This window comes from Cucurbita pepo, chromosome LG13, assembly GCF_002806865.2.
Source record: "Cucurbita pepo subsp. pepo cultivar mu-cu-16 chromosome LG13, ASM280686v2, whole genome shotgun sequence".
NCBI lineage: Eukaryota > Viridiplantae > Streptophyta > Magnoliopsida > Cucurbitales > Cucurbitaceae > Cucurbita > Cucurbita pepo.
In genome coordinates, this window is record NC_036650.1 from 546,783 (window position 1) to 568,511 (window position 21,729).

The window sequence follows — 21,729 nt, forward strand, 5'->3', positions numbered from 1 at the left end:
AAAAGCATAAGAATCAAGCAGATTCAATTAGAACAATTCAGCAAAGTTGCAATTCTCTAGTGTTTGATCCAAGGAAGTGAATAAAACTGGAATGGTTCCTAGAATCTTGCTTCATGGTTTCATTAGAACACGAATCAAATTGCTCGAATTTAAACAAAGCGTTAACGATCAACATAAACCAGGTTGCTTCACCGCCATCCCGGCCAAACGACATCAAATTCATTACTTCCGAATAAGAACATCTGGGCAATGATCCTTATGCAGATCTTAGGAGCTAAGATAATCTTTCATAACCAACTATTATAATGAATGAAGTTGCACTGAATGCATGGTGTTCTACAGAACCTTATTAACAGAAACCAGCCAGGCCTGAGATAAATGAATACGTACACAAATAGAACATTGGAAAACAGTGTTTGAAATTTAACTTAAAATGTTATTATTTCAGATACAGAGAATTCTAGAACATGAATAATTTACACAAACTTCTGCACCTAAACTGCTATAACGTTAATTGGGATACAACACACAAGAACCTACATGCTGAGAACAGAACAAATAAGCCTAAAGGATCGAACTCCTATCTAGAGATGCTACCTGATGGCCACATATACGTCAGTTGTTTAAACACTCTTAGTTAGCCCTTTAAAGAATCAATGAGCTCATACCATTGATAATCGAGGTCGAGGAAAAGCCAATGCACCAGCAAATCTGCATGAAAGATTGAACGTGCAGGGGATGATTATGATCAACAAGAAACCTCATGGTTTGAATGGTTGAGTACACCTCTTGATTCTTGTGGAAATGGTAACTTTTCGTTGACTTGTGGAGTTTTAAAAGCTGGATTTTGGTCTAAAGAGGCTGGTTTATCTTCAGTTAGAGTAGATGGGACTATGGCCTCCACTCCGCCAAGGACTCCGTTCGTCCCTTCGCCAGAAAGAACATCGGCTGGTGGTAAAATTGCGTTCGATTTAGGTTCCATCCTACTCTTCTTTGGTTTATGTTCCTTCTGGTGAACTGGTGGTAGGAAACTGCCCACCACCACCTGTGATCATGTAGTTATACAGTAATACTTTGTGTTGAACAAATTAATACTGAAGCTGATGGTTTAGAATTATATTCATATGCACTAACATAAAAGTTGTACTAACTCATATGAAGATGGAGAAAATGATACCTGTACTGGACCAGCTGCTATCAGCATGCCGGCAAGTTCTCCACCCATCACTCGGCCATCTGAGCCAGCCAAAGAAACACTCACCCCTCGAGATCGGCTCTTTGTTCCACCGCTCTCAGAAGGCATATATGATCCAGACAACGAAAGTATCTCAAATCGACCCTAATAATCAAGAACAGATCAGGATGTTCTACCATGACAGTTGATAAGATGCAGGGATACATTTGCATAGAGCGGCTAACAATAACAAGTAACATTTGAAACAATCGTTTTAACAACCCAAACCCACCGCTAGCAGATATTGTCCTCTTTGGGCTTTTCCTTTCAAGTTTTCCCTCAAGGTTTTTAAAACGCGTCTATTAAGGAGAGATTTTCACACTCTTGTAAAGAATGTTTTGTTCCCCTCCCCAACCGATATGGGATCTCACAATCATAGTTGTTTACATGAAAAAGAACTCAATATATGAAGGAGAAGTAACAAACCATCTGAAAACAGAAATTTGAAAACAAAAGATTCAATTTTGTTGTATTTCATGTTCTGTATTCGGTGGAAGATTCTAAGAGTTGAATTCCAATTTAAACCATTGTTTAAATGGTATGAAATAATATATCTATAAACCATAAAACTAGTCATAATTGTTAGAGAAGTATTGGGAGTGAGTCCCACATTGGTTAATTTAGTGGAAGATCATGAGTTTACAAGTGGGGGAATACTATCTCCATTGGTCCTTTTGGGAAAGTCCAAAGCAAAGACATGAGAGCTTATGCTCAAAGTGGACAATATCATACCATTATGGAGAGTGGTGATTCATAACATGGTATCAAAGCCATGCCCTAAACTATGTCTCCCTAAATTTAACCATGTCAATAGAATCCTCAAATATCGAACAAAGAATTGTGAGCCTCGAAGATGTAGTCAAAAGTGACTAAAGTGTCGAACAAAAAGTGTACTTTGTTCGAGGACTCCGGAGAAAGGAGTCGAGCCTCGATTAAGGGGAGGTTGCCCACTAAACAATTATTAATATATTTATGAACATGTTTTAAGTTACAAAAACTGTGTGATAACTATTTTGTATAATCAATATTTTAATTTAACATTAATAAATTATTTATAACATGAAATACTATATTTATTAACATTTTTATCTTTTTTTAACATTATTCTGCATTTTAAAATTTTAAATTCAAAATCTAGATCACAAAATCCAAAAACAGTTTTCATCAACAAAATCCAAAAAGAGTTTTCATCAACAAAATCCAAAAACAGTTTTCACCAACAGAATCTAGATTGCCTACTAAATGAAACATAAAACAAAATCCAGATTGCCTACCAAATAGGCCCAACTTTGCCAGTGATTTTCTCTTGTATGAACATGTGCAAAATTTCAGTTCTTTCTCAAAATTCCTATACATTTGCTGAAAAAGAACTTATGGCTATATATGGTTCGAAATTCTAAGTCAAAATGTGAGACTGATTCTGGAAAGCTACCATTTTACTTATTTATTGACATGAGACGGGACGGGCGAAACAAGCAAGCAATACATCGATCCCAGCCGAAAAACAGTTGATTTGAGTATTTGTACAAGACAACTAGCATCAAGATCATTTCAAATGTTTTGAGGGGGTATTCCAGAAGATAAAAGAAAAATATTCAACTTGGTCAAATGCAAACAGTAAAAGAAGTATATTATCCTCAAGTGTCAATGAACATGCATAAAAAATGACATGGGAAAGAAAACAATCAGACCTTACTGCAGTCAGACATTTGAATTATAGAAATAAAGTGTGGAATGAGCAATAAGATCAAACATGCCTTCATCATATAGAAGATGCATGTAGCAGACCTATAGACTTCAAATTCATCAAGACAGAGGAGCTTAGATGGTATGTATATCAAGGAAGGCGACGACCTACCTCATACGTTAGCGTGCCCCCAGAAGATGTTGACTGCCGAAGTGTAACATTCGAAACCATACCATTAGCAGAGAGTATAAAAATTGCCCGAGATCCTTGTTGAGAAAATGACATGATTTTCAAGTTAACATCCTAAAACAGCAGGAAATGGGCGTTAGGAACAATTGGCCACTAAGCATTAAGAACGAACATGAGTTAAAAGAGATCATTTGTAACAGCCCAAGCCCAAGCCCACCATTAGTAGATATTGTTCGCTTTGGCCCATTACGTATAGCCGTCGGCCTCACAGTTATAAAACGCGTATGCTAGGGGAGGTTTCCACACTCTTACAAGGAATGCTTCGTTCCCCTCTCCAACCGATGTGTGATCTCACAATCCACCCTCTTTGGGGGCCCAACATCCTCATTGGCACATAACTTAGTGTCCGACTCTAATACTATTTGTAACCGTCCAAGTCCACCGCTAGCAGATATTGTTCGTTTTGGCAAGTTACGTATCGCCATCAGCCTCACAGTTTTAAAACGCTAGGAAGAGGTTTCCACACCCTTATAAGGAATGCTTTATTCCCCTCTCCAATCATTTAGCTAACCTATTATTATTTGATACAAGACTTATTCCCTGATGACAGAATAGATGCCTCTTGGCGAGGGATTCCAAGGCTTACCTCACCAATATTAACAGTGATCACGTGAGGTGTGAAATCTGCTCCAGCAATGAAGGCAACCTTGTTACCTGAGTAACAGATGCATTATGTAAGAACCACTTAGAAATGAAATGAAGTTTCTTCATTTATATTAAAATTGCATGGCCAGACTTCTAAATATTAATTCATGACATCAGTTACAACCATACCCATTAAATAATGATCATACTGTTCAATATTTCTTTTTAAATAATCTCATTTACCATGACGAAAATCAGCATAAATTTCAAGAAAAACCAAGAACATATTACCTGAAAATATCATTTCAAATTTTCAATAAAAAAAAAAAAAAAAAAAAAAAAAAAANAAAAATCCAATAATCCAATCCCCCTACCTTCTCGTGTCAACATTAATATGACTCTTAAAGAGAGACCAAAAACCTTGTCAGTAACTCTTCCTGAATATATTTTGATGCTTTTTTTTTTTTTATAAACCTTCATAAGAACCATATCCTAACTATTATCTCGAGAATATCCAACAAATAATTCCATCGAGTGAATACCGGACCCAAATCCTATAAACAACCACGCTTTTAGCATGAGTAACCAAATCAAATAAAGCAGAGAGAGGCATTTTGACATCTTCTTAACCGGAAATGGCAAATGTCTAGAGAGAGGAAAGGTTCCTTTTTTAAGAGTACCCTTGGAAACAAATCCAGTGGAGACGAAGTGGGACCAGTAGCTCAAAGGATTAGAGCACGTGGCTACGAACCACAATTTCAAGGGTTCGAATCCTCGCACATAACCAGCCAAAAAGGGTAGGACTTTTTTTCTCTCATAAGACCATTTGTATCTATATGCATTAGGATCCCAGATCATGAATCTCTCGAATCTAGTTTAAAATGTAAATGGTTAAGAGTTCAAACGTTTAGCTGGACGTCATATCAGCGAACATCCTCAACTCACACTTGGACTTAAAAAACCATCAATGACCTGTAACTTTTAGAGTCTTGAAAGAGGAAATCTTATCCTCTGTTACTCCATACTCTGTTTTCATGGCATTAAACTTCAATTTTCCATTAAAGGAAGCAGAAAAAGGGAAAAAAGATGAAGAACAGAGCTACCAAGCATTGTTTCAATTATTTACTTTCAACAAACTAATATTCCGATGCCTACGATTCATCCACATTCAAGTTAAACTAACACTTCATAATAATGCTGCTCCCTGAATTTTCCTTCCATTTTCCATTGATTATAAGCAGCCAATTTGGAAACTTCACTCAGGCTAGATTCTCCAGATCGAGACAAACAATGGCTATGTTCTCAAAGGCTATTCTATCCTAGGGAGAAAGTTCAACGATTTTCCAGAAGGCTCCAAAGTCACTTTTGATTCATAAATTACTATTTACAGCAGATCTGAAGAGAAATCACTATCACATCAAGACCCAACAAACATTCCCTCGTGATTCTACTGTACAAAATCCAAAAAAATACGTTTAAAACCATCACTTTCTACGCCAAATATAACTACACTGACCCCTCTTATCTTTCCTACAAGTACGGAGATTCTCACAATTAAAGAGAGAGAGAGAGAGAGAGAGAGAGAACACAAGACCGCCATAACAGAATTTCAAATCATCAAATGATCTCAAATATACCTGGAATCTCAAATTCGTACCCTCGTCGCGGCTTCTTAATCGACTCTACTGACCGCCCTCTTCCCCGTTTCCAAACCGGAAATTCTCCACTCAGCGGAATCGAAGACGAAATCGGCATTGGCGACAAAGTTGGAGCTACAGTCCCATTGGGACCGTACTTTCTCGGCCTCCCTCTTTTCTTCTTCCCATCTGTAGCCGCCACCGTTGGAACACTCGCCAGCGGCTGCGGCGGCGGTGACTCACTATCTGTGCTTGTATTTTCAGGTCTCGAATCCATCATTCCTAAGCTCTCTGGAGCTTGGCTCACTTCTACTGCAAATCCAAAATCCACTCCCTCTTTCTCCTCCATTTTTACAGTGACAGAAAGAAAAAAGATCGGTTCAAAAGCAAAAGAACACAAACTCGCCGCTTAAACCTTAAAAACCTCCATTATTCACACCACAGACGATCTTTTACAAACCATAACATCAACGAAGAAGCTCTCAATGAAGAAGACAAAGAAATAAGAACACAAGAACACAGCCAATGAAGTGAGATGAAATCCAGAGCCTATGACTACAACATCAAACTCAAAACCTCCACTAGAACTGCTTCTAGATCAGGAACCTGAGCTTCAGTACTACAACTTGAACTCAGTTTCGTTTCAGTAACCTAAATCTCCACCATTACAGACTATTACACAGAGCTTCAGTAAAGGGAAAATCCAACGAATCACTGACCCAAAGATCGTAAAAATAAAAATAAAAATAAAAAAAAAACAAAAAAAAAAAAAACAGTAAAAATAATTTCTCAGAAATTCAGGAAAAATAATCCAAACAAATCAGGATGATCGCATAATTTTTTTCCAGAGGCAGAAAATTAGGGTTTTGCAAAGGGAAATGAGAGGAAATAAATAAAGTAGAAAAAAGGAATGGGAAAATTAAATAAAATTAAATCAGGAAAAGAAAAATTAAGGTGAAAAAGTTTAATAGATAATTAATATTATATTTGGGAAATTCAAAGTATAGATTTTGGTTAATAAAATTGTTCACGTCCGTCTTCTAATTTGATTTGAATTTAATTCTTGAAGATACTATATTATATTATTAAAATCCATAAAATTAATGGAGAAAGGATAAATTTTCAAAGATACAAAAATAATAATAATAATAATTAATAATTAATAACTTTGAATTTTCACCCTTTTTTTTTTTTTCTACACTCTAAAATTTTCACCTTTTTGTTACTTAAATTGTTCATAAGAAATTAAAATAAAATAAAAAATCATTGATTGTCAAATTATCTTCGATTTTCGTACACAATAATCAATATATACTTCTTTGCATATAATTTTTGTCGCTCGTATGATATTTGCTTGAAGTTTAATCTTTGATGTATCTTCGAAGTCTAACCTGAAGGTCTTTTGATCTTCTACCCATCTTTGGGCTTTGTATAGAGTAGTTATATATAAACCATGTGTAGAGTAGTTATATATAAACCAAGTCACTGGTACACATGTAAGATTTCACATTAGTTAGAGAGAATAATGAATAATTCTTTATAAGAGTGTAAAAACATCTTCATAGCATACACGTAAAGTTTCATTTAAAAAATAGTTTCCTGGTTGGTAAAGATTTTTCGCGGCATAGAGCGTCACAATCCATCTCTCTTAATGTTCGTGATAAGAATATATTCACAGTTGACCAAAAAAGCCAAATAGAATTGACTTAAGAGTTTCTCTACAACAACTACAAAAACTAACCACGATAAACTTTGTTAAGGTCATTGAGACTCATCACACGCCAGAGGCAAGCAAACCACCCAACCATTTGGTTATCCATCAAACTTGTATTGATTTTATATGCGTTTTCGGAAGCACGAATCCAGCTCTTCGTTCCTCGAATGAATATTCGATGTCGTCGTCAGGGATTTGCTCAGCTTTGTAAGCAGAAGGAGGCAGGGCGATAGCCGGGGTTGTAGCAGTCTGCATTGCAACTGATAGAGTTGAAGGGGTAGATGGCACTGGAATTGTCATTGGCTTTGGAGTCATGATGCCCTGGTCGTCATCTTTAGCAACTGAAGTCTTCTTAAAAGGTGTGGCAAATGGCACATTGTTGGTTGGGCTTGTTTTTTGTGATGAGTCGCTAGATGCTGTGTTTTCATCATTGATAGAGTTCGTTGTGTTTGTCTTTGGTTGCACTGTTGTAGCAATCGGTGCGAAAGGTTTTCGAGTCACCGACTCGGGTTCACGAGCATTGGCCAGTGAGTTATTGTGGCTCACAAGTTGACCAGAAAAATCAAGTTCTCTTCGGCCTAAAACAAGAAAGAGGCACAAGAATATCAAACTACTGCCAAAAGCTGAACAGAACTCATCAATAAATCAATGAACAAGAACTAACAAAAATGGCTGTACAATGTCTTAACGTTGGTATGGTATTATAACGGACAAGGAAAAAGAAATAAAGCCGTTTCTTCGCACTACGTTTTTGACTGGAAAGGTTCACGAACAAAGAAATAAAGCTGTTCTCAATGACATTTTCACTTTTGGTATTCTGTTTGTAAAATATCATTGCTTGTCAACATTCTACTTACTTTGTTTGACCTAAATTCCAAATATATTTATATTTATATATATATATATATATATATATATATATATATATGAATGCTGGTTAAATTATGATACTTTAAAAAAAGGACTTTCGAAGAACTTTCTTCTTTTTGTTCTTTTTGTCAAAAGTCATTCGAACAGTAAAACATTTAATGTTTAAGAAATTTCTTAAGTTTCATCCTCTAAAAACAAAAACCATAAAAAGAAAGGCTTTAAATATAAGTTTGAGCATTGACTTCAAATGAATACACAGAAAATACTATTGCCATATTGAAGATTATGGTCTCAATAGACGTACGTACGTGTATTCATGGCAAAAGTATAACCCAGATGATCAATAATAACTAGCCAGAAAAACATACCAGCAGTTGGAAGAGATCCAAATCCTTCATCATAGTTTTGATCATTCAGCTGGTCACCTTTCCTAGATGATGAACGTGACTGAGGTGTTGCCTTGGGCGTTTGGTGCGCGGACCCTCCAATGGAAAGCCTCTTACCTGCGGCTGAAGATCTGGGAGCCTTTTTGACACTCTGGGGTTTTGAAGGGCTTGGCTTTGATCCATAAAGAGCCTCCTGTTCTGCAATTAACTGTCCCTGGAGTTTCTTCTGGTCCTAATCAAATAAAACAAGGAGAAAGAAATAAGGACTTGACTGAATAAGTCAGTTTTTCAGTATGGAAAATGGCCACTTTATAAAGTCAACCAGCACACAGATGGTGTGTCCATTGATGAGCAATAACAGTAGGAAACTAGAAGGATAGTAAGTATCAACCCGCAGCCTCCGACGCTCGTGCTCTTTCTCTTGCCTTAATACGGTATACTCTTCAAGCATATCGAGCAGACGGACCTGTACCGAAGTCGATTACAGAAGAAAATGTTGAACAATTTCTGCAAGAATATTAAGTTGAACAAACAATTGACAATTAAAATATCATATGAAGTACTTACACCATCGTATGTAAACTCAGTGCCTCTGTCATTCTCCCATGCAACCGTTTTTGCAGTTAATGCATCTACCATTCCTGCATAAGATGGTTATGATATTCAAAGACATGAAGATAAAATCCAGAAAAGAAAGCCAATGACATGACTGCTGGTCCGAACACTTCATAATAAAGCACATAAAGGCACGAATTGAATTTATTGAATACCAACTTAATGAATGAATGTCTTCAAATGTCTACTAAACTGTTTGAACACAAACCTGGAAGCTTATTAACCAAAGCTCGGGCCTTCTCTGCGCGTTTGAGAATGAGATGTGTCCCTCTACCAGCATTATATCGATTTTCATCCTGTGAAACACAAATAATGTCAGGATGCAGCTAGATTTAAACAATATAGATCAACTAGTTGGTGTAATGAAATGTGATAACGCTTTACCCTATTATACTCCTCGAGCCAACACTCCTCTTCACATGCACTCAACCATTTCTCAACTCTTTCAAGAATTTCTTTCCTCACAAATGCTTCCCCTTTAATCCTGGCAACCTGAAGCTCGATTTGCTCGAGAATAATGGCAGGGTCAACATCTCCTACATCAGATGGAATTGCATACAAGTTAATAAAACAACAAAAGGAAGAGGCAGTAATATTTTGTTTTATATTACACTGAAAGTTACCGGAGTCTATAGTTTCAATTGCATAATCCACTATTGTATCTTCCTCCAGGACCAAATGTGTTTTTCTACAAATCTCATCCAGCTCTGACTTCTTCTTCAAAACAAGTTCTTTCATCTTGCTTGATTTTAACTCTTCTAACCGAGACACTTCTGCTTCAACCTGTAAAATATTAATCATTATTAATCTATATTCAATTCTTTAAGTTTCTATGACATGCAAGTTTTGTTATAGCAGAAGAGCAAGATGATACAAACTCGGAAGTACTCACAGAATTAATTGAGTCCACAGAAAGACTATTGGGTTCATTAACTTCATCTTCTGAAGCAGCTATATTACATGTCACATTCTGGAACAACTGTTGTTCTTCCATTGGCGTATCCATTAGATTCCAAAGCTCCAACAAAGTTGTAGCAAGATCTTGGAGCTGCCCAAAAAAGGTGTTATTGCAGCTAATTCGAGGCAGATAGGTTTTAAATTGTTATCTACGGATATATAGATTTGAGGTAATACCCGCTGCATTCTTCGTAATTTGACCTCCCGCAAATTAGTTATTGCAGCAGCCAGGGTTTCAATTGATTCACTAGTTAAGGTAAAAGGTCCTTCTGGGTCACCCAAAGTGGGATGAAATTCGTTCACTGTTTGCTTGAAATCCATCCCAAGCACTAAACAAAGCAAGTTTAGAGTCTGAAGGTGCTCCTGAATAACCATCTGCCGGTCACTCTGCATAAGTGGGTATCGAGTTTACTGAGTGACTGATAGTACGAAAGGCATCTATCTAAAAAAAGTAAAGAACGAACTTATTAAAAAAATCAACAAAGTTAACCTTCTCCTTCTGTAGCATATGTAACTTCCCCGTTAGTTCTTCTAGCTTCCTCAATGATAAATCATTTTCATCAATATCTATACTGGAATGTGAAAATTCTGATCCATAAATCTCACAGGATATCTTCTTTATTTGTTCTAGGACTTCTAAAAATTGGTTTCTTCTGTCTATTTTTCTTTTCTGCATTTCATCCACTTGTGGAAGAACACGGGCCATCTCTTCTTTCAAGGTTCCAGCCTTTTGATCAGCCTGATAATAATAGAAAAGCTATCAATAATCACACCATCAAAAGCACTCAAATCATTCAAAGAAATATCAACACATATATCTATGTCTATAAAAGTTGCCATATTGAGCCAACTGTTTACTTTTGTCATTACAAAATTTTGCACAATAGATGAGTTATGCACAATTAAATCGTACGCAAGATTGAAAGGCTGACCAATAACTCATTATCAGAGCCACAAAAATTCATGCAGAGGTTAGAAACTAAGACTTAGTCATATTTGTTGATTATATAGAGCCTAGAAAACTTTTACAAACCAAGACCTTCGTTGAAAAAACAAAAAAATCCAAGAACTGTGATATCGGCACGCATATATTTCACCTTTAGCTTTAGGATGGCCAATCATAATTAAACAAAATCAAAGTTACCATGAGGTGTAATCGTGCAATATGTTTCAACCTGTCTCGTATGGACTGGTCTCTCGCCCATTGCAGAGCAGATGGCAGCCAGTTCTGCTTCAGAATCAGCAATTGCCTGTCTTAGCTGAGCTCTAAAGCGGTTTGCTTGATCTACCTTTCTTCTGTAAACTTCTAAGCACTCTCGTTCAACCTCAAGCAACATTTTGTCCCTTGTGGCCTCAGATTCCCCTACTTCGTCCCAAATTATCTGATATTGATATAATATAAATATTTCAGCCTGGCGGAACTTACAAAAAATGGCAGCATTGTTCAAAAGGTTTTAGGAAAAAGAAAAAAAAACCTGAAGTTCATGTAGAAGTGTTCCACATGTTGTTTCCATTTGTAAAAGCGGATCATTTCGAACATTAGTCATGCTGACGCAATTCAGTCAGCTACAAAAGATGACTGAATCAGTATATCAAATAATATAAGCAAACTTCGCGCCACAAAAATGAAAACGATCCACAAATACTGACGAATCTTCAAAGAAAACGATTATTCCATTCCGAATATGAAACTCAAACCCTATCCAAATAGCCGCCTCAAAGACAATGCGTCAGATTATGGGAATACAAAATGCTAAAACGATTAAACACGAATCCAAACACATTCACATCAAAACTTGGTTCAATCGATTCATAGCATGACATTCAGAAAACATTCCGTCGTTCCGCTCAAAACATGACCGTAAGAAAAAAAACCGAATCATCATTTCCGAATTCAAATAAAGAGAAAACAAACATCATCCTCGACACGATAGAAAACAAAAAATTGCAGTTACGCTCAAATGTATAGGCAACACGTCTCATTTCCCCAAATCCACAACAGAAACAATAAAAATTGCAATTACGCTCAAATGTACAGGTAACACATTTCATTTCCTCAAATCTTCAACAACAACAACAAAATTCTTCGTCACATACAGAGCGATTTCCCTCAAATAACGAATGAACGAGAATAGAAATCATAGAGCTTAAACACAAACCTGATCAATCGATGCTCCGAAAACTTTTCCGTGGCGAATAGGATTTGTGATGATCTCCTGAGATCTATATGTTCGTTTTTCCTTTTTGTTTTCGAGGTTAAGCAAATGTTCGTTTTGTTCCGCGTTTCGAATTTGTAAGAGAGAGAGAGAGAGATTGAAAAATGGGGGAAAATCAGAGAGATGAGAGACGTTATGGAAAATTGGACCGTTGGGGAAGAAAATATATTTTATTTTATATGATTTATATATTTATTAATGTTGTATTAAAAAAAAAAAAAAAAAAAAAGGGTTTGAATTTCAAACAGAGAGAAAAGAGAGGAGAGTTTGGGTCCGGTGTGCCGCGGCCGCACAGTAAGAATACGATCGTCTACAAGGCCCACGGCCCAACAAGACCGGGCTGACAGACCTACAAACCGGGAAATTCAAGGCCCAATATTAAGAAAACCGTCGGCCTGACAACTCATTTTCACGCGAGTGGTTAGGTTTCTTGAAAAAAAATATATCTCAAAAGTTTTAAAAATACCAGAAATTTATTATAAGCTAAATATACCTTTTTACTTTTAATAGTATTTCAAAAATATCTTAAAAGTTTTATTATTTTCTTTTAAATTTAAAAATAAAAAATAAAAAATATTTGTACGTAAATAATTTATTTAATAAATATTTATAAAATTTTAAAAGTATTATTAACACCATTAAGTTGAATAGAAATTGTCAAAGAAATTAATTTTAAAAAATTAATGTTTTTTTAGTATATTAATTACCGGTTTGAAGTTAAAATGATATTTTTTAGATAAAGTACTGATGATTTTTCAATAAATATATATATTTTTTTTACCGTTTTTTAAGTTTAAGGGTATTTTTTAAATTTATATAAAAGTTTAAAGATATGAAAGTTACAAATTCGAGATAATTTTTTGTGAGTCCGTAAATATGGTTCCAATCCAATTTTACCATACTTTTAAAAAAAATTAAGAATATTCTGATATAGAGACGAAAATCGACCTTAGTGATCAGACGATGTCGCATGGAAAAGTTATCGCTCAATGAATAAAAGTTACTCTTGGAATAATAGGTTCCAATAGCTCATGTCAACGAGAAGTTTGACATCTCGATGTCGACTCTCCGTCACCTGGGGCTATAATATGTTCTATGGATTAAGATGTTCGCTCATAAAATCAACACGTGAGTTGAATTCAGAATATCGTTAGACAGTTCGGTCGATATTCAGTGTGGGCGTTAGAGCATTAAGAGAACCTTCCCCTAGTACAAGAGGACTTGAAATGATGCACCTTTAGTGTACCAATTATCATGCCCAACGTTAGATAGTCAAGTGCAAAACAAACCAAAGCACCAAAATAGTAAGAATACCCCAAGATGAGCGCTCTCTTAGTCCGACTTTCCTAAACTTTGAGTAGCACAGCTAAAATAATGATAATCCATGCATTACGACTTATAAATATTTAATATTTAAATTTTATAAAAAGTTATATATATATATATATATATATATATATATATATATATATACAAAATACATATAGGAAACTTTGAGCAACACAACTAAAATAATGATAATCGATGCACGACCCGTAAATATTTGATATTTAAATTTTATAAAGAGTTATATATATATATATATACGTACATATATATATATATACACACACAGATACATACATATATATATACATACATACAATATATATATACACATACACACATATATATACACACATACATATATATATACACATACATATATATACTATATACACCCATACATATATATACACATACATACATATAATTGAATTTTGATCTCTAGCATCTTAAATTATTTTTGATTAATTTAAAATGATATGGTTGGTTTAAACTAATATTTAAAGAAAAAAAAAAACAATAAATAATATTATAAGTTTCGACCTTTTAAAAGTAAATTAAAATTTTATTCGAAAATGGATTCACTTGACGGTTTTAGTGTAAATTTTAATTTTGTTTAAAAAAGAAATAAAGAAAGAAAAAAGAAAAAAGCATTGGCATTCATACGCTACTATTTCTTCACCGTTTCTTCCCAGAACATTCTCTTCCTTCTCTTCCATTTCACCGTTTTTTTCTTTTGCTAATCTGTAAAGAAATCCAAACAAAATTTCAAACCATTTTCATGTACGTTGTTTCAGACTTAGACACAGAGATCGGGAGTTGAAAGCCAGAAATCGGAAGAAGATGGGTCAAACGTTTAGCAGACTCTTCGATACATTTTTCGGCAACTCTGAGATGCGGGTATTTTACCGTTCTCTATTTTTGTTTTCGAAATTATTTTTCTAGAATTGGATTTGGTACGCTTGTGTAGCCTTTTGATCTTGTTAATCACTGCGAGTTGTTGGTTTCTTCCGTCATTTTCTGGTGTTGAATTTGTTTTACGGTTGGCTTAGAATTGTAGGCCGATTTTTGCATAAACTCTTTCGATTGATTTACTTTATATGTAGCGGTACTATAGCTAGAGAGCTGAATGCTAGTGGGATTGAGAGCTGCATGAACTCTTGGTGAAATGGTTTGGTTTTATCTGGCGAATACTAGTTCTGGGTAATTGAAACTTTATTCTGATTGTAGGATTCTCTATTCTTATCATAGCCACTGCATTAATATGTCTCGGTTATGTTTGATGTGTAATATGAGATGGAAATTCATCGAGTACGTCGGAAAATTCGTCGAGTTGGTCCCTGAATTGGAAATACTTAACAATTTGACTTTGCCAAGAAGTTAGCCTCATGGACTCATGATTGATTGCACAGACCTTATATTATAGGGAAAATGGTCCATTTGTGACCCGATTTTAGTAGTTGACGTTAGTTTGTTGTTCTCGACAAATGATGATTGATTTATAGGCATGAAGTCTAGCTTTGCCATTCGATCCGAGGAACAGATATTGTAAATTATATTTTCTAGAAAAAGTTGGGGATCATTTGGTAGTTTGCTTTCCATATTAGTTTTTATGATTTATTCATAGGAATGCAATCTGTGTTCGAAAATCGTGGTTCACTTCTTGAGAACGTTTTGTGGGAAAGAAGATCAATTTGTGACTTCTTATCTGGTGGAAGGGTTTCTTGTATTTTCTCAATTAACTATCCATTAAAGAGGTCTAGGGATTTTGCTTCATTCACTTTATATAGCTAGAGCGGACTCATGGATTGTATTTCCATATGCCTCATAGATTCTCTATTATTGTTTATCTGCTTGGTTACAAATCCTCACATATTTTATTCCTTTTTCTTGAGGTGGTTTAGGTTGTCATGCTTGGCTTGGATGCGGCTGGCAAGACAACTATATTGTACAAGCTGCATATTGGGGAAGTCTTATCGACGGTTCCCACAATTGGTAGGTTCTTCACTATTAAACAAAAAGTCTCAATCTAGGGATTTTCCTAACTTCTTGATTGAGTGTAAGTATCTATATTTTTTGTGGTATCATAACTTCTGTGCTAGCTAATATATTTCTGCCCTAAATCAAGGATTCCAGTGTAATGCTTTAGAGACAATGCTAGATGACAACGTGGGGGATGTATTGCAAAATTCATACATTTGAGACAATGCCAGACAATGCCCTAAATCAAGAATTTAGCGAAATTGTCTTTGGAGAAAAATTCTTCTTTCTATTGTAATGTGTGGGGGATTTATTGAAAAGCTTAAATGGAAACAAGGGCTTGGGTTTTCTGTCAATGAGATCTCAAAAAATTCTTTAAGTACGGTTGAAAAGTTGCAGTCTTCTTATTCTCAATGGGTTAAGAAAGATAAAAACAGTGGTGAAGTGAGCTATAATGGTTGTTTCTAGGTTGTTTGCTCACAACAATTGGAAGGAGATTAAAGATGTTCTGGAAGACCACTTTTAAGGACCTTGTTTCAATTAATCATTTCATGGCAGATTTTACTAGTTTTTAAGGGTGGAAACTCATTCAAGGCTTTTGATTTGATGGTAAATGGAGACTCTATGGTGATTTAAAATTGCTTATTGAAACATGGTCTCGTGAAAAGCACAATCATTTGAATTTTATTGAAGGTTATAGTGGATGGATCTCCATCAAGAACTTGCCTCTAACCTATTGGGATCGTAGCATATTTGAAGCTATCAACCATTACTTTGGTGGTTTGAGAGTATTTCTTCCTAGGCTCTTAATATTTTAGGTTGCACTGAGGCTTTTCCATTTCTTTGGATTACATCGTTTACATCAAGTCATAGAAAATGGAGTTTGTAACTTGAATAATGTTGTAATTAATCATCCAACCGTTTAATTCCAGAGAATTGGGAGCTTGAAGTCTCTGAGACAGGGATGGATGTTTTTCCACCTTATGAGATTCATGAGTCCCCCATTGAGGCATCCATTAAAACTCTGGAGTTCTCAAAACCCTTCTCTGTTAAAAATTGTTACATTGCTACAATATACTTGGAGAAGTGAGTCTTTCATTTCTTCTCAGTCGCCAGTCGAGGATAAAGCTGTGGATCTGATTTAGTTGGCTAAAAGTAGAGGTTGCAGAGAGGTGGTTCAGAAATGCTTTGGCTGTGGAGGAAGCCACTGAGAAAGGACAGAGGAGAGGGGTAAGGGAAAGGGAGTGCGGGGCTGAAGAGAGAACAAAAAAGCTATAATTGCGTCCTCACTAATTGATAATTGCGCTTTCTTTATATTTATCAATTAAACTTAATACTTCCGAATATATCCCTTAGATGGTACATGGTCATCTGGTTTCTTGTGTGGGTTTTTCTTGCCTTTCTTGTGCTAATAATTGTTTCAGTTCTTTGCGCCATTATTAGTAGTAAAGTTTTTTAAGGCATTCATAGACGTTTGGTGCTTGCAATCATAACCTGGTGGTTTTATCCCGTTAATGTGCCATTAAATTGATTTTTCATTTTCCATTCAGGTTTCAATGTGGAGAAAGTCCAGTATAAAAATGTTGTGTTCACTGTTTGGGACGTTGGAGGACAAGAGAAACTGAGGCCATTATGGCGTCACTACTTTAATAACACAGATGGACTGGTAATGACTACTAGTGTTAGAATTTCTACCATTTACAAATATTTGTGTCTAATTTTAATTGTCAAACATTTGTCCTTTATTGTCCTTGTTCTTTTTTCCATGTTCGTACCAGGTCTCTCTTCTATATAAGAAGACCTAAATTGCACATATTAACATATCAATATATTTTTATTCTCTCAAAATTAGGATGGCATCAAGAGTAAAGAGGTTATGTGTCTAAACTCTATAATGTTGATTCCTCCACCAACTTAAAAAAATTTCAAACCCACAAATAGGGATGTTAAAGTATTGATACAAGTTTAAGTTTACCGCAACTCCTCAACTTAAGCTTTTGGATTCAGTGATAATTTAACATAGAGCAGTAAACCTTGATCCTTAAAAAACCCTAGTTGCCACTTGTACTATCTATCTTCAGAGCCTTAGTTGCAATGTCTAAGTGATGCACCCTACTTCTAGATCTTCGTGGTTGTTGGTGCCATGTTCGCCATTCAAGTATGGTCGTCGCTTAAACCTTCCTCAGTTGTGTACCAGTATGCTGCCAAGGTGGCTTCTCCTCAATCCATTTTTGGTCAGACATTTGCACCATTCAATTCATGTTTGATTGTCGTTGTTCACGCTTTTCAATTTGTTTTTTTGTTGCTGATTCCTCCACCCTAAGCTGATTTGTGCCTTCTAGTTGATTCACACGCTGATGTCAACTAGAAGGATTGGTTCATGTCCTGGTGCCCACACATTCGTGGATTAGGTCTTCCCCTGTCCAAAAAGTTCTAAATTGCACATATTAATATATGAATATATTTTTATCCTCCCAAAACTAAGAACTAGTAAGGGATGTCAATGAATTTTGAAATTTGGATTTTTATTCTTCAGGTTTCTTTTTAACATTCAATTTGATTTTATAGTATAAAGTATCATTCTGGAGTTATTGTTTATTTATTGACCTCCTTTCTTGTTCATAGAAGCCTATTATTGGTCTTTTTCTTATAAATTATTGTAAGATGATCTTACATTCTCTCCTAATATTCATCTAACAGAAACAAGTCCTTATACTGATAGCTTTACTCGTGCAGATTTATGTGGTTGACTCCTTGGACCGAGAGAGAATTGGGAAGGCAAAAACAGAATTTCAGGTTATGGCTCAAGTTGCATTGTGCATTTACGTATGGCGTTATGGGCAACCCTTTGTTTGCTGATATGTAATTTTTCTTTCAGGCCATCATTAACGATCCATTTATGCTGAACAGTGTCATATTGGTCTTTGCGAATAAGCAGGATATGGTATGTATATCTCATCTTCTTCTGGTACATACTGTATAAATAATTAATGTTGTATATCCATAATTTGGTTGTATATTATGGGTTGGGAAGACAAAAGATAAACTCTTCAACCTGCTTCATTTTACAAACCTGCACTGATACGTGAAGTACATGATGCATATGTGATAAAGGTCTGAGCTAGTTGTAATATTAGTATTACTCCTCTCTTTGAGATACACATGCCATGTCATAAGAACAAAGGTTAGTTTCTAACAAGCCCAAGTTGCGAAAAGGACCTGTAACTAACGTGAATTGTGAACAAGAATATTGAATACTGAGTATTTGATATTTATTTGGACAATCGGTTCTGTTTCTGAATAACGGATATTTTTAGATTTTGTTTCCAATATATTTTTAGTTGTTATCTTAAAAATCAGGTCCTTACATTTAGTCAAAGAAAAAGAACAGAAATGTTTTCATACTTGAAGAGGACGAAGTATCGTTTTAGAAAGTAATCTACCTTGATTATGCGGTTTAGAGATTGCTTCTAGCCCCTCAAGTTTGTCTGATCCCTCTTGTGTCGTCCGAATCTCAAAACATATTACGTAGTGAATGGTAGGGGTCGGAATATGAGTATAGACAGATAGATAGCGGGAGTATCAAGTATGGAGTCCATGCGTATTTAAAGCCAGCTCTTGAAGCCATAAGACACCAGCCTTGTCCATGCAAAGTAGGGTGAATAAAGAAAGGTGAAGTTGATATTGTGCCATGATCAATTGTAAACTTTTATTAAGATCAGATGACCTATGAATTCAAATGGTCTCTTGCCACACCATATTAGGTCGCAGTTACCCCATAACAAAATCATGTCCAAGCCTTATATAGGGCATAACATCTATTAGTTTCTTTGGTTTGATATTAAAACTGAGCTTTTGTCCAGTTCTAGACGAAAGAGTGCAATGTGTCTTCAGCTGTGCTTGTCAAGCACTTTATATATGAAGCATTGAAGGTGAAGTTGAACACTGGTGATTTATAGGCGCCTTACCTTTTCTTGAGAAATATTTAGCACCAAATCAACTTTAATCCTGCTTCTTTGTACCCAACAAAACGTTATTTGCATGAGAGTCCTAAGGGATAAACCTTTTGACCATATAAAAGAGTTACTTGATGAAGATCGCATAGGATCAAGTCTACACGTCATCGAATATTAGCTCTCGTTCCACCGAAGAAAGATGGAAGTTGTTGCCTGCCTGATGATAATTGAGAAACCCACAAATTCATGATGAAATCCCCCAGCAAAGATACAAGGGTCAAACTGGAAAACACCTACCCAATTCATCAATTAAGATAGCACTGTCAGCACCAATAACCACATGGTCCTCTGTGTTAGAGGGTTCGACCCCTGTTCCCACCTATGTATATGAAATATTTTAAGAAGTGAACATCTTTTTTAGTCGCAGGGTCCGGGGAAAGAATAGGAAATGTGATTTCACTATATTTCTGATTAGGAACGGGCCTATCCCAAGAATATTTTTTTTAATGGGACGATAGCTTTGAAAAGATGGATTACCCATTTTTTCTTTAATCTTGGGAGAAATACGATCGGGGTCTAAATCAAACTCTTCGGGTAAAATAAGAACAACCCCCACGTGTTCAAACCACACTTTTTTCCATTCGCAAGAACTTATTTCTTGCAACAGGCTTTTCTTTGTCTTGTTCATACATCTCTTCTTTCGTTCAAGTTCGATTTCACATGCAATAGTAAGTAATAGCATCAATAATGATTTTGATATCTCTTAGTTCATTCTAACGCAATTTTTAATGATTTTGTTCGTCCAGAAAGGAGCCATGACACCAATGGAAGTATGTCAAGGACTGGGTCTATTCGATCTCAAACACAGAAAATGGCACATACAAGGAACGTGTGCTCTCAGAGGAGATGGACTTTACGAGGGTTTAGACTGGTTAGCTGGAACTCTCAAGGAGATGAGAGCTGCTGGATATTCTTCAGTAGGGACATCATTTTAAAGATATAAAAGGTTTCATTCAATTTTCCCTCGATCTTCTTCCTCTTTGCTGGCCTCTTCAGCCATTAAAAAGCATTTAGACTCGCTTGTGCTGTGCAGGTCCAGGTTGGCTGGTCGAAGCCGCTGACTCCTACAGTTTGCAGATTTCAAATTGTAATCAGAGTGTCTTGTTTCCCTTATCAAACTTGAAATTATCAGGTGCCTACTCTTTGGCCTTCACCTTTGAATGTTAACTGACTAGAATGTAATCTATCTATCTATCTATATATATATATATATATATCTTCTTGCACATAATTTCCTCTCCTTCCATCTCTCTTTACGTTAGTATATTTATTTTGAAATGCTGAAAAATGTCGGATGGTGTTTTTTTGGACCCTTTTTCGAATTCTCGAGTAACCCATGTGAGAACCTTTTTTAAGTTCAACGACTACGGGAGTAGGGGATCAAACAACTGTCAATTAAAATGATAATTGATGTCTTGTTCACTTAACTATGCAGTTAAATTGACGAGAGAACTTCTAATACTATCATGGTTGACTAAATATAATGTGTCTTATGTCTTAGAATTTGTCGTTCTATCTTTTTTTGGCTACTATGTTTGGGGGCATCAAAACACGAGCAAAGCTATATGATTACAATAATTTTATGTTTTATTTTAACAATTTAAAAACAGTAAAAAAAAAAAAAAAAAAAAAAAAAAAAAAAAAAAAAAAAAAAAAAAANGCAACAACATTGAAACTAAAATTTTGTTAAAAATTATACGAACTACTTATAAACTTTTTACATTTTTTCAATAATATTCTTTAAATTTTAAATGTTTTAATACATGTAACTCTAAAAAAAAAAAATACTTTTGTTGTAATTTGTATCAGTTCTAATAATATTTATTAATTTTTTAAAATTTCATTAATATTTTTAACTTAAAAAGAAAAAATAGTTTAGTCGGAAAATGCATTTTTTAACCATTTTTTCCTTAAAAGATTAACTATATTTACGTAATTTCGAAAGTTTATAAAAGTTATCGTTGAAACAAGATATAAATGGTTTTTTTTTGTCTATATATTATATTTTTTAAAGTTTTTAAAAGGATATTAATGTAATTTTTTTAAAATTTGGTGAAAATTATCTTATTTTCTGCTAAAAATATAATTTTAATTTCCATATATATATATTTTAAAATTTAAATGTACCTATTAAACTATACTTATTATTTAATTAATTTCTATAAAAATTAACTTTGAAAGTACATAGGTTAAAAGAAAATAAAACCAGAATTACAAAAACTAAAATAATATTTATTTATTTTGTACTATTTTCCCA

General features: G+C 34.9%; 3 protein-coding genes across 4 annotated transcripts; 1 reads left to right on the forward strand and 2 right to left on the reverse strand.

Annotated features, from left to right (window-relative positions):
• Window positions 1–399: 399 nt before the first annotated feature.
• Window positions 400–6,298, reverse strand: LOC111808676 (AT-hook motif nuclear-localized protein 3-like). The gene is made up of 5 exons (XM_023694808.1): window positions 5,393–6,298; window positions 3,757–3,824; window positions 3,093–3,224; window positions 1,178–1,339; window positions 400–1,045 (listed from the first exon to the last, which is right to left on the reverse strand). The coding sequence occupies exons 1-5, from the start codon at window positions 5,739–5,741 to the stop codon at window positions 749–751; spliced, it is 1,008 nt and encodes a 335-aa protein (XP_023550576.1). The 5' UTR covers window positions 5,742–6,298; the 3' UTR covers window positions 400–748.
• A 738-nt stretch (window positions 6,299–7,036) lies between these two features.
• Window positions 7,037–12,250, reverse strand: LOC111808677 (65-kDa microtubule-associated protein 3-like). Its single transcript, XM_023694809.1, has 13 exons — window positions 12,094–12,250; window positions 11,410–11,500; window positions 11,110–11,316; window positions 10,425–10,673; window positions 10,112–10,321; window positions 9,870–10,025; window positions 9,601–9,760; window positions 9,362–9,513; window positions 9,186–9,273; window positions 8,930–9,003; window positions 8,754–8,828; window positions 8,345–8,594; window positions 7,037–7,684 (listed from the first exon to the last, which is right to left on the reverse strand). Exons 2-13 carry the CDS (start codon window positions 11,479–11,481, stop codon window positions 7,212–7,214), a joined length of 2,166 nt encoding a protein of 721 aa, XP_023550577.1. The 5' UTR covers window positions 11,482–11,500; window positions 12,094–12,250; the 3' UTR covers window positions 7,037–7,211.
• Window positions 12,251–14,121: 1,871 nt separating this feature from the next.
• LOC111808678 (ADP-ribosylation factor 1-like) lies at window positions 14,122–20,700 on the forward strand. Of its 2 annotated transcripts, none has more exons than XM_023694811.1 (7): window positions 14,122–14,376; window positions 15,381–15,471; window positions 17,007–17,122; window positions 18,193–18,252; window positions 18,335–18,400; window positions 20,219–20,418; window positions 20,487–20,700. In XM_023694811.1, exons 1-6 carry the CDS (start codon window positions 14,320–14,322, stop codon window positions 20,405–20,407), a joined length of 579 nt encoding a protein of 192 aa, XP_023550579.1. In that variant the 5' UTR covers window positions 14,122–14,319; the 3' UTR covers window positions 20,408–20,418; window positions 20,487–20,700. The 2 variants fall into 2 exon arrangements, with proteins under 2 accessions (XP_023550579.1, XP_023550578.1); XM_023694810.1 differs by having other exon boundaries at window positions 14,123–14,376; window positions 20,506–20,700.
• Window positions 20,701–21,729: the final 1,029 nt, after the last annotated feature.

Excerpts from the sequence above, each read along its gene's own strand:
- LOC111808676 (XM_023694808.1), bottom strand. The coding sequence starts at position 5,741 with ATGGAGGAGAAAGAGGGAGTGGATTTTGGATTTGCAGTAGAAGTGAGC. Across the intron at positions 3,825-5,392 it reads GTACGAATTTGAGATTCCAG|GTAACAAGGTTGCCTTCATT; the intron begins GTATATTTGAGA and ends TCTGTTACTCAG. Across the intron at positions 1,340-3,092 it reads GGGGCACGCTAACGTATGAG|GGTCGATTTGAGATACTTTC; the intron begins GTAGGTCGTCGC and ends CTTGATTATTAG.
- LOC111808677 (XM_023694809.1), bottom strand. The coding sequence starts at position 11,481 with ATGACTAATGTTCGAAATGATCCGCTTTTACAAATGGAAACAACATGT. Across the intron at positions 10,026-10,111 it reads AATTACGAAGAATGCAGCGG|CTCCAAGATCTTGCTACAAC; the intron begins GTATTACCTCAA and ends TTTTTTGGGCAG. Across the intron at positions 8,595-8,753 it reads ACGAGCGTCGGAGGCTGCGG|GACCAGAAGAAACTCCAGGG; the intron begins GTTGATACTTAC and ends TTATTTGATTAG.
- LOC111808678 (XM_023694811.1), top strand. The coding sequence starts at position 14,320 with ATGGGTCAAACGTTTAGCAGACTCTTCGATACATTTTTCGGCAACTCT. Across the intron at positions 14,377-15,380 it reads TCGGCAACTCTGAGATGCGG|GTTGTCATGCTTGGCTTGGA; the intron begins GTATTTTACCGT and ends GAGGTGGTTTAG. Across the intron at positions 18,401-20,218 it reads TTGCGAATAAGCAGGATATG|AAAGGAGCCATGACACCAAT; the intron begins GTATGTATATCT and ends TTGTTCGTCCAG.